The sequence below is a fragment of the Crinia signifera genome, chromosome 8 (genome assembly GCF_055691185.1).
Source record: "Crinia signifera chromosome 8, ASM5569118v1, whole genome shotgun sequence".
Classification (NCBI taxonomy): domain Eukaryota; kingdom Metazoa; phylum Chordata; class Amphibia; order Anura; family Myobatrachidae; genus Crinia; species Crinia signifera.
In genome coordinates, this window is record NC_139224.1 from 57,107,970 (window position 1) to 57,123,186 (window position 15,217).

General features: G+C 46.5%; 1 protein-coding gene across 1 annotated transcript in view; it reads right to left on the reverse strand.

The window, feature by feature from the left end:
• TOM1 (target of myb1 membrane trafficking protein) overlaps positions 1 to 15,217 on the reverse strand; it is a 165,029-nt gene that overhangs the window by 115,881 nt on the left and 33,931 nt on the right. Inside the window, exons 2-5 of the mRNA XM_083156447.1 lie at positions 8,269 to 8,353; positions 8,109 to 8,187; positions 3,403 to 3,552; positions 361 to 495 (exon numbers count right to left, since the gene is read on the reverse strand). Of these exons, the coding sequence (XP_083012573.1) occupies positions 361 to 495; positions 3,403 to 3,552; positions 8,109 to 8,187; positions 8,269 to 8,353 (449 nt within the window). The remainder of the gene's footprint in view (positions 1 to 360; positions 496 to 3,402; positions 3,553 to 8,108; positions 8,188 to 8,268; positions 8,354 to 15,217) is intronic.

Consider the following 15,217-nt stretch of genomic DNA (forward strand, 5'->3'; position numbering starts at 1 on the left):
TCATCCAGTACGTGTGTGTGTGTGCACCCTTCATCCAGTACGTGTGTGTGTGTGCACCCTTCATCCGGTACGTGTGTGTGTGCGCCCTTCATCCGGTACGTGTGTGTGTGTGTGTGTGTGTGCACCCCATATGTCATGCACCACATCATGTATACATCTGTATGATAAACAGGTCTCCTAACCTAGAATTTCACAAGTCATCCTGACAGCATGATGCGCTTTTTTATAAAAGCACAGAAATATATGGGTACATGTATGAAACAGATTACATTTGATACTTTCTTTTTTGATACTTTTTAACCACTGTATGAAGTGGACGAACTAATCAATAGCCAATCACAAGCCTAGCCATCTCCTTACCACCTGCGGTGTGTGAATAGGAGAAAGTGTGTCTAGATTAGTCATCGGGAACTCCAGTCCCTTCCGTCTCAGGTCTTCGTAAACTGCGACCACTCCAGTCAGGTCTGGCGAGCTGCGGAAAGCATCGGCCCATGCCTATGCCAAGAAGAGGAAGGTAAGTGCTAGAGTCAGAGGAGCAGGTAAGGGAAAATATTATTTTATATATATATATATATATATATATAAATAATCCACAGAGGTGTCGCACTCCAGCCCGTTTCAGAAAAGCTTCTTTATTGCAAACAACGATGACACGGCTGTGTCATCGTTGTTTGCAATAAAGAAGCTTTTCTGAAACGGGCTGGAGTGCGACACTTCTGTGGATTCTAATTAGCGTGCTTGCTGTGTGGGCACCCGCCGGAGCTGAACTTATAAGTGGTTGTGCCGGATCTCCTGTCGAATATATATATATATATATATAAATAAATAAAACTATGTGAACACGGTTGAACACCTTTTCTGTCATATCCATGGAGGCCCCACCTTGCAACTTAAGGTATTGCATGCAACCCACAGGAACGTGCAATCGGGCATACATGCTGTACAATATGTAGTTCTGGCAGGAAATAACAGATCAAAGGATCTATGGTGACTATGGGGTGGATGTATAAAAAGCATTATGGGAAGAAGTGGTATCAGTGCAGACAACGTGTCTCCCCATGTAAGACAGCATTAATAACAAGCAAGTTAAAGGGTCCCAGTCCCAACCGATGTTGTGGTCTGTAAGATAGCATGCCTCTGTGCCACCCACTATATAAATGGTCAGTGGCACTGACTGTTCAAACACCTGCAGATACTGGTTGCGGCAGCTGAAGTGGTCATTGCCCTATCACCACAGCAGGAACATCACTGTATCCGGCCGCGGTGGCGGCGGCTGCCAGGGTCCGGGCAACATATGAGATCTCGAAATAGTAGTGGAAAAACTGGAGAATGCCCAGTGAGCTGGCCAGGCAGCGAGATACAGCGCATCAGCATAAGGCTAACGCACTGTATACTGCGGCGGGGGATGGTGGGAGGGAAGGTTTCCACTCTATGCGAGATGTTAATATAACAAGTCTGTGTTGCTTCTGGCTTCACCTCGGTAGAGTCAAAGCAGGAGGGGTTATGGTAGCACAATATGGGCGCTATAATACATCTCATCTTATAATCTATACTTAGGAAGAAAAAAAAATGCAGAAGATAGATAAACGGGAAACGGTCATCTGTCAGACCACACTTAGGTCGACAGTCATTAGGTCGACCCCGGAAGGTTGACTGGTCCCAAGGTCGACAGGGTTAAAGGTCGACAGTCATTAGGTCGACCCCGGAAGGTTGACTGGTCCCAAGGTCGACAGGGTTAAAGGTCGACATGGGTCATGGTCGACATGGTCCAATGTCGACATGGTTCTAGGTCGACAGTCATTAGGTCGACATGAGTTTTTCACTGTTTTTTGAGCCGACAGGCGTTATTTTATGCCCTAACATCCTCTAGGTGTGGCGGGAGAATAAAATAGTGTGCCGAGCGTAGCGAGGCACCGCGCCCGAAGCATTGCGAGCGATGCGAGGGGCTGCGGTTCAACTCCAACTGTGTCCATGTCGACATTCGTGAACAGTGAAAAACTCATGTCGACCTAATGACTGTCGACCTAGAACCATGTCGACCTTAAGTCATGTCGACCTTAAGTCATGTCGACCTAATGACTGTAGACCTAAGTCAGTCTGACAGATGTACCGATTCCAGATAAACACCTTTAAACAGAATCCTACAAGCTTTGCTTATAGAAACAGTGACATTTACTGTAACTCTTTGCTGCCACCAAGTGGAAATGATGGAAAGTTGTCCAGATGTATATACAGATTGAGCCATTCTTATTGTACCCGTCACAGGCACGCCAATCACCACAGTGCACCAGGGATTCTGGCGGGTGTGCATCTCTGGTGCTCGTGCGCCCCATTCCCGGCACTGGACGTGCGATTGTCTGAGCTGCTGGCATGCCAGTCACCAGTTATGGGCGTCTGGCGCGCCAGTGGGTAAAGATCACGGTTAAGGCTTATGAGGGAATTACAACAGGGGTCCAGTAAATATACTTACCTTTCCCCACTCTGTCGGTACCCCAGCTGCAGGGATGCATGCCGCCTCCCTCCAGACGGTTTGTCATATGTTCTTCAGTTGCATATTGTAGATTATGATTGTTACTTTTATTTAGATGATGTCAAAAGGATGTCAGCAGCATAGGTCATAAATACAAACTGCTACAGACGGGTTTGCAGGTTTATAAATATATATAATTGCAGACCAGAAATAACAGCTGTATAGAGAGAATGAAAGGTGTGAGAGCCCTGTTCAGAAGAGCTTACATTCCAGAGTGGATGCTGGTTGACACAATGAAAGCGCCTACTTTAAAGTCTCCCCACTTTCAAATGTGGGTGCACTCTGAACTAATGGGAGTCTGGCTGGGAGAGCTCTTCACCATCACTAGATTTAGTTTCCTGCAGCGTAGGGGCTATTGTCTGGTGATCACACCAATCACCACATACAAACTTCTATGGGGAGGGGAGAGTGGTCTCCTTTTTCAAATAACGGTACCTACAGTATGTGCTAGGGTGTCTTAGATTGGGGGCAATGCACTACAGATTTTGTTTCTGGAGTGCAAGCCCAGTCCAGCTCTTCTGTGATGGCATTGTGGGTCCCTGTGACCGTGTCAAAATAGTGATCCTTCTTTCCACATGCATCAGAATATACAATTCCTACTGGCAGAGGTTCCTGAGGACTGGATGTTTTAGCTAAATCTGACCGGTGACGGTGTGCTGAAAATGTGAGTGGCACCCTACAGTATCATCATCATCATCATCATCATCAATAGCCACAGGCATGGCGAGTGTTGATCTCAGCAGAACTGTTCCCATTTGGAAATCAAACCCGGTATGTAGCATTTTCACATACTGGAGACTTTTCACGCTACTCCTCACACAAGTCTAATCTAGAAAATGAACCATGCCTACATGATCTATATAAATCTGTACCTGTATCAAATTGAGCACTTTATCATGAACTATGGCAGGTGGGTTGTTTTTGGGGAGGATTGTCTTCACGAGAACTCCTTCAACAAATTCCTGGCTTGCCACCAAAACGTGAAATCGGTGTCCACAATTCTTCACACAAGTTTCAAGTGCCTGAGAGACAGATTAATGATCTAGGTTAGTTCTGCAGCCACATCTATAGGCAATCAATAAGATGCGAGGGTCAGTTTGTAAAACTTTTTAGATAACTAAAATCTGTCTCACTGCAGCGATAGAGGTTTTCGTTTTGACAATAAATCAACCAGGGCTATTCAGTGGGGATGCGATCATTTGGTCTACAGCATTATGGTCGACACCATTAGGTCGACATGGGAAAAGATCGACATGGGAAAAGGTCGAAAGGTCATTAGTTCGACAGGTCGTTAGGTCGACAGTCAAAAATTCGACATGGGGTTTTTCACTGTTTTTTGAGCCAACATGTGCCGACAGGCGGTATTTCATGCCCTACCATCCACTAGGGTGTGGTGGGAGAATAAAATAGTGTGCCAAGCATAGCGTGGCACTGCGTCCGACGGGGGGATGCGGTGCACTTTAAACTGTGTCCATGTCGACTGTGTTGACATTCAGGTCTAAAACCAGTGAAAAACCCCATGTCGGCCTTTTGACAATGTCGAACTATCGACCTGTCGAACTAATGACCTTTCGACCTAGAACCATGTCGACATTTTCCCATGTCGACCTAATGGTGTTGACCTAATGACTGTCAACCATAATGCTGTAGACCAAATGATCCCAACCCATTCAGTTACAACCCCATTTCCTTGCGGGGAAAATTACCTGCGTAACAAGACCGTTGGGATAAAACGACAGTCTTTCACCATTCACAAAAACCATTAGAATTCTATCACAATTATAAAATAAAACATTTTTGTAAAACATTTCCCAAAGCTTTGAAATACACCCAGTACCAGGACACATATTACCCATCTGATGGGTCCATTTACTAATGGGAGTTCTATTGAAGATGGGATGCTGCCCATAGTAACCAACCAGATTCTAGTCATTTAGCACCTTCTAGAAGATAACAGATAGAATCTGATTAGTTGCTATGGGCAACATGCAATCTTCAATGGAACTCGGTTATATGCTCTACCCCTGTTCCACACTATAATATTAGAGCACATTGCAGCGCACACTCCAGCAAAATACATGGGTGTTACATGGCACTATGGGATAAAATACTTATAGATTGGAGATCAGATAAGACTAACCTGTTAAGACTAATTATTCCTAACAAGCAAAGTTACAGTGCAGTCTCCTTTCCCAACTACTTCTATAGCACTTAATACATTGTTTTCCTGGAAAGAGGATATAGAGGGTTATTCAGAGTTTATCACCATTATGCGAATTTGGAATCCTACCGAACAGCTGAGCATGGGTACGGATCATAGCACGCATGGGCTAGGCAAAAATTGTGAAAATACCCAATCTCCATTCTTTTGCAAGTTGACAGAGAGGAAGTCGCTATTTGGGGTGGACACCTGCTGTTTTCTGGGAGTGTATAAATAAATGCCCAGGCGGTTTGAGGGGGGGGGGGGGTGTGCCAGCACCAGCCCCGATCAGCCTGTCTGTTACAATATGCTGCTACAGTTTGTCTCTGTTTTGTCTTGTTTTTGTTTGTACCAGCATGCCAGGTTTTCTTATGTATCCCTTGTTGTGGAAAACCTGGACATTGGGGTCCTTTGACCCCCCAGTCAAGCAGGATGTACTGTTACGAGCAGCCTCTATTGGGTCTGTGTAACTGCAGCCTCTCTCTCCTGTATGTGTTCTGTGTGTAGTGTCACCTGTCTCATAACTTGGCCATTAGCACTCTGCCTTGTGTGTCAGGCTGTTCAGCTGCAGTGATTGTCCTCATTAAGGGGGCTTGTCCATTCTAGCTGTTCTGATTGGATATTGGGTCCAAAGACTCGCTGCTGGTTATACTCCGTCCAAACCCTGACTCTGCATGTATCCTGATCTTGTACACCCTGACTACTGATCCTATCTAGCATGTTCTACTCTGAGCTTGCTAGTACCCGATCCTGGGTGTTCCAGCCTATATTGGCTTGGGTATGGGTTATTGGGTCGACAAGAGGAAGGTCGACAAGCATTGGGTCGACAAGAGGAAGGTCGACATGTCTGAAGGCCGACATGGGGTTAGATCGACAGGGTCATAGGTCACACATGATTTGGGTCAACATGGGCAAGGTCGACAGTCAAAAGGTCAACATGGACACTAAAAAAGTGTGCTGTGCCCTCAGGCACACTGTTTTATCCTCCCACCATGCCCTAGTGGATGGTAGGGCATAAATTACCGCCTGTAGGCACATATCAGCTCAAAAACAAAGTGAAAAACCTCATGTCGACCTTCAGTCATGTGGACCTTCAGTGGTCGACTCAATGCATGTCGACCTAGTGACCGTATTTCATTGGCTCTGTTAAGAGCTTTTGTTTGTAAATCAGTGTGTACACCCATCAGTCTATCTGTAACCAGAGTGCCCCTCAGTCTGGTCCTGTTGTATATCGGTCTGTGTTGCTAGCAGCATCTATTCTGCGATATAATAGATATGTACTGTCTGTGTCACTACTAGAGATCTTTTCCATATACCAGCCCTGCCCTTCTGTATCTCTGCTCGCCTGTGCTGGCTCTGCACTGGTCCAGTAAGTCAGTTTGTTGGCACAGATGTTGCTTGCAATCCGGTCCTGTCCCTTGTCTGTCTATACTGTATTTAGACACTACCAGGGACTGCACCATTAACACCTTGGCCATTGCTGTTCAGTACCTAGTGCTTGGTTACTCTATCTCCGGTGCTGTGGTACTAGTGTGTACCATCTGTCGCAGTGGTCTTATGCTAGTCACACACTGTAGTGTGCTTAAGTTATTGTTTGTCAAGTGTGTCTGGTCCTTCCTCCTGTGATCCATTCTGACTCCAGTTCCATACTTGCCTTGTCCAGTCTCCTGTAGCAGCCTTGTCCACCTTAAGACCTGGCTTCACCCCAGTACCTTGTGGGCCTTATTCGCTGGCTGTTATAGGTGAAGTCGTAGCTTGCTGGATGCTTTATGGACTGTTGGGCAAGAGCAACAGCGCCACCTAGTACCACCTGTTGGCACCCCTAACACTGTCCTGGTCGCAGAGCTGTGAAAGGGCCACACTTATTTACATTTAAACAGACTGGAAAATAATTTGGTGGATTGTGAATTGTGTATGGACATAGGACAGGATACCGGAGTGTGAAATTTTTGCAATTCACGCACAGGTTTACAAAGGGAAGGTTTTCATTCTGGCTGGATGGCAGCTAACCACTCGCAGTCATCTGCAAATTTGCCGATCAGTGATCAACTCTGATTAGGACCATACAGTGATATTCACCAACCTTTCTTCTGTTAGGGAGAAGGTATACTTTGTAATTATGCTCTGGTTTCAAAAATATAGAAATGGGCCAATTTTGTGAGGAGGCCTACAGCCGTGTGCCTCATTAAGAGAAATTGTACCTTTTCATTAGTCTCATTATGATAGCCCTCCCTTCGCAATTATAGCACCCCAGAACTTGCACATAGCAGGGACCCCTGCAGATCACCCTTAGTGCTGCTATATTCTAAGGGGGGTATTCAATGTCAGGGTCACGGCAGTCGAGCTTTCTCGACCGCCGTGACCCAGTCCCGTTCTCGGTCAGCTCGACCGAGAACATGCAGGCGGGATTCAATGTCACACCTGTCGGGGAGCGAAAAGGGGGCGTGGCCGTGAGTTGCGCCCGGGAAGAGGCGAGCTGCAGCTGGCAGCTAGTCACTTCCTGGCTGTTCTCGGCAGAACGAGCCCGACAGCTAGTGATGTCGGGCTCGTTCTGCCGAGATACCCTGCTCAATGCTGTCGGGGAAGACAGCATTGAATAGGGCCCGGCGGGCATCTCCCCAATGGGAGGTGCTCGCCGGAGATTGAATATCCCCCTTAGTAGCAGTAGAGACTGGCTCGAACTAAAAATCTAAAGCGGACCATACATTGGGGGATAATCCAGGCAATCAAACTGCAATCCCTGTTCTCCTGATACCTAGTTCTGGGATTATGAGGAACCCAACATGTTAGAAAACCTTCATTCTGCCCTCCAGCTATTGTTGATCTACACATCCCAGCATGCCCTGCTACAGCTGCAGGGCCAAAGGTTCTCCATCCCTGTCCTAAAGGATTGCCAATCAGCAACAGGAAATTGGGCCACAAAGAGGCATGTCCTGTAGTGTTTCTGGATTATATTTTCCCTATGTGAATAGAGGTCTTGGCTATATAGTAGTGCCAAGACACTGCTTAATAAAACAACATTGGGCAATAACTATTATTGGGCAGGTATGTACCTGGGGTGTGCAATAAGTTTCCGGATGTGCAGTGCATACTTTATTAGTAGACACAAATCTGACTGTCTGGTTGTGAATTGTAATCTCTGAATAAAGTTTTTGTGAAATGTCAAGATAGAGAACCGTGTATAAACACTGCACTCCGAAGAAGTCAACATGTACACTTTCTTCACAAAATAGTTATGGAGCTCAACAGAGAACATGGATCTTCCAGATCTATAAAATGGTAAATACTTGTCCTGAAAACACTGTTTTACCAATGCAAAAAGGATTCCAAAGATGTTTGAACACATGCAAGCGTATATAGTCTGTTCCTCTTACTCACCGTTAGGGCCAACATCACCTCCTGGAAGTTCTTATTTCCCACAATCCTCTTTTTCAGAGCTCTTATCGCATCTTTCGGTCTGCAGAAGGAAATGAGACATTTCACAGCAAGGGAAATGAGAAAGTAGCATAAATACATATTCAGTGTTTAGGATCATTACCCTTCCTCCGTCTCATTAATAATATCACAGATCTCCATGTTCAGTGCCCAATCTTCAGAACGAAGGGACCCCTCTGTAGCTTTCTCTGTAAGATTTAAAGCAAAGGAAAGTCTTACACACAAGGCAGCTGCTTCCCCGAGAAACTTGCGAAAAGTTATTTTCAGGTATTAGGTACGCAGAATAATAAAACACAAAGAAAGGTTTTTGTAACTAATAGCTAGCACAATGTATAAGTACATTTTTTTTAAGCAGACTTCAGAATATATATTCAAAACCCGCCCTTCACCCATCCAAAATAGACAATTATCTGACATACAGGTCAGAGAAATCTGCTACCAAAGAGAAGTCCGCTTTCCACCAAACGGCAATAGTATTAGGCCTTCAGCATGCACAATAGTATGATCCAGGGGTAGGCAACCTACGGTACTCCAGAGGCTGTGGAATTTCACATCACACAATGGGGGTCATTCCAGTCCATCCGGAAAGGAGCAAATTTGGTGGGGAGGGCAGGGGGCGTGTGGCCGGGTGTCGCCAATGGGAATGTCCAGTGTTTCATGGGCATCCCCTTGAAAACGCTAGGCGTTCCCATGGGAATGAGTGCGGGTGGCTGATGTCCTGCGAGCCCAGGAGAAATCACTCAATGGTTGGCGACCATGGAATGATTTCTCCTGCAGCGGACACAAGCGAGAGGATGTGTCTTTGGCACATGGAAAGGGGAAACGGCAGCGGTGGGGAGGGCTCTCTGGCACTTGGTAAGCTGCGATCCTCGCAACTTACCGAGTCAATCCCAATGTCCTGTCACAGTTTTAGTATGCCCTAACTGCAATACTATGGCAGGGCATGCTAGGATGCGTAGTGCCATAGCGCCTGGCATGCCTCAGTTTGCCTACACATGGTATAATCTGTGGCTATGTGATGTAGGGATAAAGATAAGGGGAAGCAACGCAAATCTCTAGATCATTGCTATCTGCCATGTAACCCTTCTGAGGATTGTGAGGAACTCTAAAATACTTCTCCAGATCTATGAATGCCCAGGTGATGCATCGCATTGCATAGTACTGAAATGGTCTTTCCTTGGTAGATATAGCTAGACATTTAAATAAAACAGTAAAGCACTTTGAAGGCCACAGTCTGACCTAATGTCCAGGACTGAACCAAATCATTCAAGCATTTATTTTGCTGAAGGAAGTTGCCTTCCTTTCATAAGCATTGGAGTTGCAACTTGCCATCAACTATCCTGCACAGCAACCTCTCAGGTTTAGCTAACATTTCATGAAACACCCTTATGTTAATCAAGCCTGCTTGGCAAACACAAGGTAAGCAAGCGTCAGTGAAGCTAGAAAGGTTGCGATGCAAGCCTGCACCTGACAACTCAACGAGTTCAGCAGCTGAAAGAGGGGAATACTAGTGGTAGTGCTGCAAAGTGGTTAAGTGCAAATCTTACAAAGCAATCGCATATTAAACTTTATTAATAAGGCAACATCTCCTTTCATATGTCTCATCTGCCACGGTCAAGTTAGTATCGTCGCCCCGACTCCCTAAATAGTAAAGGGTCCCCTATGCAATTCATCATTTAGGCTTTTTTCCTGCGATTGCAGCGATCAACTGCAGGAAAAGAGTCCACATTGCAGGTGAATGACAGGAGGTCCGATAATACAGTATGTGCGCGGTCCAGTGCACATTGCAAAGGAGAGTCTGAGTCGCACCAGCTGGAGATCCTTAATCTCCCTGATTGCACCTTACCCCTATTATCTAGGCTATTATGTTCTTATCTTGTTGCGGGGAAGGAAAGCAGAGATATATGCATTCAAATGGTATCAGTGACATTTACCTACACTTGTTATAAAGGCACTGTGTGATCCCTACGTCGACATGCACTTTCAGATTATTTACTTGTAGCCACTTATACCCCTTTTACACCAAAACGCCGGGTCGCACCCGGCTTTTTTAGACCCAGGTTCAAGCCGGGTGCGACCCGGCGTTTAGTGCAATTTACACCGGGCGGACAGCCCGGCCCGCACCCCACCCCCCCCCCCCCGTGCTTGGAGATGACAGGATGATGTCATCTCCAAGCGCCAATCACCGCCGCCGCCGCCGGACCGGAACGCTGCTGGGGGCAGCCCAGCACTAAGGTAAGCTGCTGGGCTGCCCCCAGTCCCCGCGCACACTGCTCCCGCCGTCGCACAGGAGGTGAATGGATGCCACACACAGGCATCCGTTCACCTCCCTCCCCCGCCGCCGCTGCTGTCTGCAGGGTATAGCAGACAGCAGCGCCGGCTGTCAGTGTCATTCATGTAAATGGGAGCCGAGTCATCCGACCCGGCGTTCCCATTTACACCGCCCTCTACCCAGGTCCTAGCCGTGTTCTACCCAGGTCAGGACCTGGGTAGAAGTCCCGTGTAAAGGGACACGGCGTTAGGGATTTACACCGCCGAAGATCCGGGTCTGACCCGCCGCTGACCCGGATTTTTCGGTGGTGTAAAAGGGGTATTACATGGAACCCGCAGGGGCGGATCCAGGATAAAATGACAGGGGGGGGCACCATGATAAAAAAGGGTTTGGGTGGGGGAGGGGCGGTGTTAGTGGTGCCAGTGTACATGCTAAGAGAGCGGCAGGAGAGGGTGGGAATGGAATTAAAAATAGGCCCTGGCATTTAAAGTACGCAGTCCCACCATGGCGACAAAAGTGAAGGATGTAGTTGTGCGCGCGCCAAAGGTGCGCTCCAGAAAAGGGTGTGTGGCCACTCAACAGGGGGCGTGTCAACACCATATACAACTTCTACACATTATGCAACAAAATACTAGACCCCATTATACTTGCCCCCTTACACATGATGCCACATGGATTGAGCCAAAATTCAAATAATGAAACATGGATTGTGTCAAAATTCACATAATGCCACATGTATTGAGCCAAAATTTACATAATAACATACACAGATTGAGCCAAAATTCACATAATGCCAAATGGATTGTGTCAAAATTCACATAATGCCACACGGATTGAGCCAAATGCATAAAATGCTATACTGATTGAGCCAAAATTCACATAATGCCACACGGATTGAGCCAAAATTCACATAATGCCACACGGAGAGCGCCAAAATTCACATAATGCCACACGGATTGGGAAAAAATTCCCATAATGCCACATGGATTGAGCCAAAATTCACATAATGCCACACGGATTGAGACAAAATTCACATAATGCCACATGGAATGAGCCAGAATTCACATAATGCCACACAGATAAAGCCAAAATTCACAATACACTTCATAAACAGGTACATTGTCCACCAAAGGCGCGCATTAAACATTTACACCATAATGTCCATTACACGTTAAGTTACACGCCATTATGTCCATTATGTGTTATGCCAAACACCACAATTATGCTACATAAGTGCTGCTTCTCTACATGCTCATTGCCAAGGGTTCCATGCTCATTGCCAGAGGTTCCATGCTCGTTGCCATGTGGGATTACATGCTTATTGCCAAGGGGGAATACATGCTCGTGGTAAACGGGGGACAGCCGCCGCCAGGCAGAAGTGATAGCCACTGACAGTGTCAGAGCCTGGCTGTATTCAGAGCACTGCAGGTCCCGGCTATTTGAAATAATACCCCTTTCACACCAAAAAATGCATTCCCAGGTTGGCCCCTTTTACACCAGCCTAGTCCCTGCATTTTCTGGTGTGAGGGGGAGAGAAAACCACCCCTCCCCCCTTTAACCAGTTTTCTCATTTAACCGGCTATATCTTCGGAACCAACTGACCCATTTACATGAGACAAGTATTATATTGAAGAACGTTTGAGTGAGCTTTGAATGATTTTGGTCCAGTGAAACTGGAACGTTTGGTTCCAGAGTAATCTGCCCCCAAAAACATGAACAGCCATTATATTACATTTCAAAAATAAAATAAAAAAATCGGTTTACACGCAATATCTCTCTTCATATTGAAGGCCCAGCGATTTGGAATTGAATGAAATCAACCACAAGCTTCTGTGATGCCAGGGCGGGAACTGGCAGCCGTCGGAACCGGGTGGGGGTCGGAATTGACGGGTCCCATATTATCCTATGGGGAAAAAACGTTACAGGTTTGCCAGGCGATATCTCCGGTTCCCGGGGGGCTAGAGACACGGGGCTGGGCTCGTTGGAAAGCCCTGGTCCTCAGCTACAAAATAAATGACAGGGGGGGCACGTGCCCAGGTGCCCCCCCCCCCCCTGAATCCGCCACTGGAACCCCCTATAAAACACAATATATAAGCAAGCCCTGACAGCGCTTTTAATCACCAGGTAGATCTTACTGCTTTTGGGCTCATTTACATTTGATGTAAAGGGGTGTACACATGGTGCGACTGGCTAAATAGTCAAAATTGCCTAGCTAACTAGCAAGAATTGCACCGTGTGTACAGTGCTTTCTCACTGCAGGCGATAGGGTTGTGTGGTTCCGAGGTGTTGCTATCGCCCAGTCACGTAGACTGTGCAGGAAAGGCAATTTTGACTTGTCACAGTGTATTCGGCTTAGTCAAAACCTGCCATTGCACCCCTTAAGTTACATGTACATGTCCAATTTAAACACCAAGCTTAGAGGTGTTGCTTTCATTATCTCCCAAAAAATGCTTTTTCAAAAGTAGGTAAAGCCGCATAGATATGGGGTTATTGTGTACTTAGCGGACCGTGCTAAGTGATCTAGCCTCAGCAATGTGACTAGATATGCACTAAATATCTGAGTGCGCGATGGCCATGCGCGGTCCCATCGCTATTGGGCATACGCATGAGGCGGTGTGCTTAATTTCTAAGCGATCTAGTCAGAAAAGAAGCAAAGACCACCCCATGTGAGTGCAGCTTAAGTATGCTTCCAAGAGTTTCCAAAATGTCAATTTTCGGTCCACTGACCGGTTTAACAAGTAGCAGGATTCAATGACCCACCTGACGATCGGCGAAAAGGTGGAGTCTGTGAAAATGGCCGAGATCTGGCCGTGACCTCTACAATCCACGGCTGTTTCCGGCAAAACGGGCCCTACTGCTTTTAAAGTAAGGTCCTTTCTGTCACGCTGCTTCCTCAATGCTGTTGAGAATAGGCGCCTGCTGCCATTTCCCCTGGCGGAAATATCGGCAGGGATTGAATAAACCCCCTCCCCCCCCCCATAAGCTTCAATCAATAAAAACTACATTACAAAAATATATTAAAAAAATAAAGGGATTTTTGTAAGAACTTACCATTCGAATCCATTTCTCTGATATGGTGCTGGTGACACAGCTCAACACTGGGATGTAGGAGGGTCCGAAGGAGCCAGGCACCTATCCTAAAGCTTTTAGAGGGTAGGCACCTCCCCTACTGCATCCCGGACTCTTCAGTTCAGTCTTTCAAAGCCACTGGAATACATTAACTCAGTACAAACGTCTGCACATATTATATGCACATTTTTTAACAATAACTGTTAACTTTAACCATTTTAACATGAACATCATGAACTCTGGCATACTTACTGAGCGTAAGGGAGGGATCGCTGTGTCACCAGGACCATATCAGAGAAAGGGATTCGAACGGTAAGTTCTTACAAAAATCCCTTTTTCGCTTTCAATGGTCCTGGTGACACAGCTCAACACTGGGACGTTCCAGAGCCGGTCCTTTGGGTGGGTACGCTCAGGTCTGCAGCTCTCAGCACTGCTCGCCCGAATGATGCGTCCTCCGACGCGAACTCATGGAATCTATAGAATTTGTCAAATGTATGAACAGATGATCAAGTGGCAGCCCTGCAAACCTGTTTAGCTGTTGCCCCATGTCGAACCGCCCAAGAGGTGGCAACTGACCTGGTGGTATGCGCATTTATTCTGGCCGGTACAGGCCTACCCACTTTGGTGTAAGCAAAAGCTATTACAGACCGCAACCACCTAGCAATAGTCTGCTTAGATGCAGGCCAACCAATTTTGTGTATGTCATACAATACCAACAAGGTGTCAGTCTTTCTGACACTCTTGACTCTGTCCACATAAATGCGTAAAGCACGCACAACATCCAAATTCCTCAATTTGTCCCTTTTTCTAGAACCCTCTGGGGGTTGAAACACAGGTAGAATTATCTCCTGATTTAGATGGAAGGCAGAGACTACCTTCGGTAAAAACTGAGGCACTGTCCGAAGAACTGCCCTACTGTCATGAAAAATTAAGAAAGGAGATTTACATGACAAAGCTCCTAACTGACACCCTCTTAACTGATGCCACTGCCAACAAGAACACCAGCTTCCAAGTGAGAAACTTAAGGTCTGCCGACCTCAAAGGTTCAAAGGGTGCCTTCTGAAGGCATTCCAAAACCAGTGACAAATCCCAAGGAGCTACTGGTTGTTTGTATGGAGGTTTCAACCTAGATACCCCCTGTAAAAAAGTCTGAATTTCCGGTAAAATAGCTAGCCTCTTCTGGAAATAGATGGACAAGGCCGAGATCTGTACCTTCAATGACTGAAGGCTTAGGCCCGATGAGAACCCATCTTGTAAGAATTCCATCATTTTTGATAACTTAAACCGAGATGTGTGTGACTTCCGTCTCTCACACTACCGAATGTAAGTTTTCCAGACTCTGTAATAATTTGCCGAAGATACAGACTTCCTGGCTTTAATCATAGTGTGAACCACTGCGTCAGAAAAACCTTTACTTCTTAAAATGGCGGTCTCAATAGCCAGGCCGTCAAAATTAATCGAGCTGAATCCAGGTGATTGAATGGGCCTTGTCTTAGAAGGTCTGGCCTCAGAGGTAGACGCCATGAGTCCACAGACAACCTCTGAAGCCGCGAGTACCAGGACCTCCTTGGCCAATCTGGGGCCACTAAGATCACCGGAACCGGCTGCGCCTGTATTTTCTTTAGAAGTCTCGCCAGCATTGGTACTGGTGGGAAGGCATAAAGGAGATTCCCCTCCCAGGGGATAGTCATGGCATCCACCGCCTCCGCCA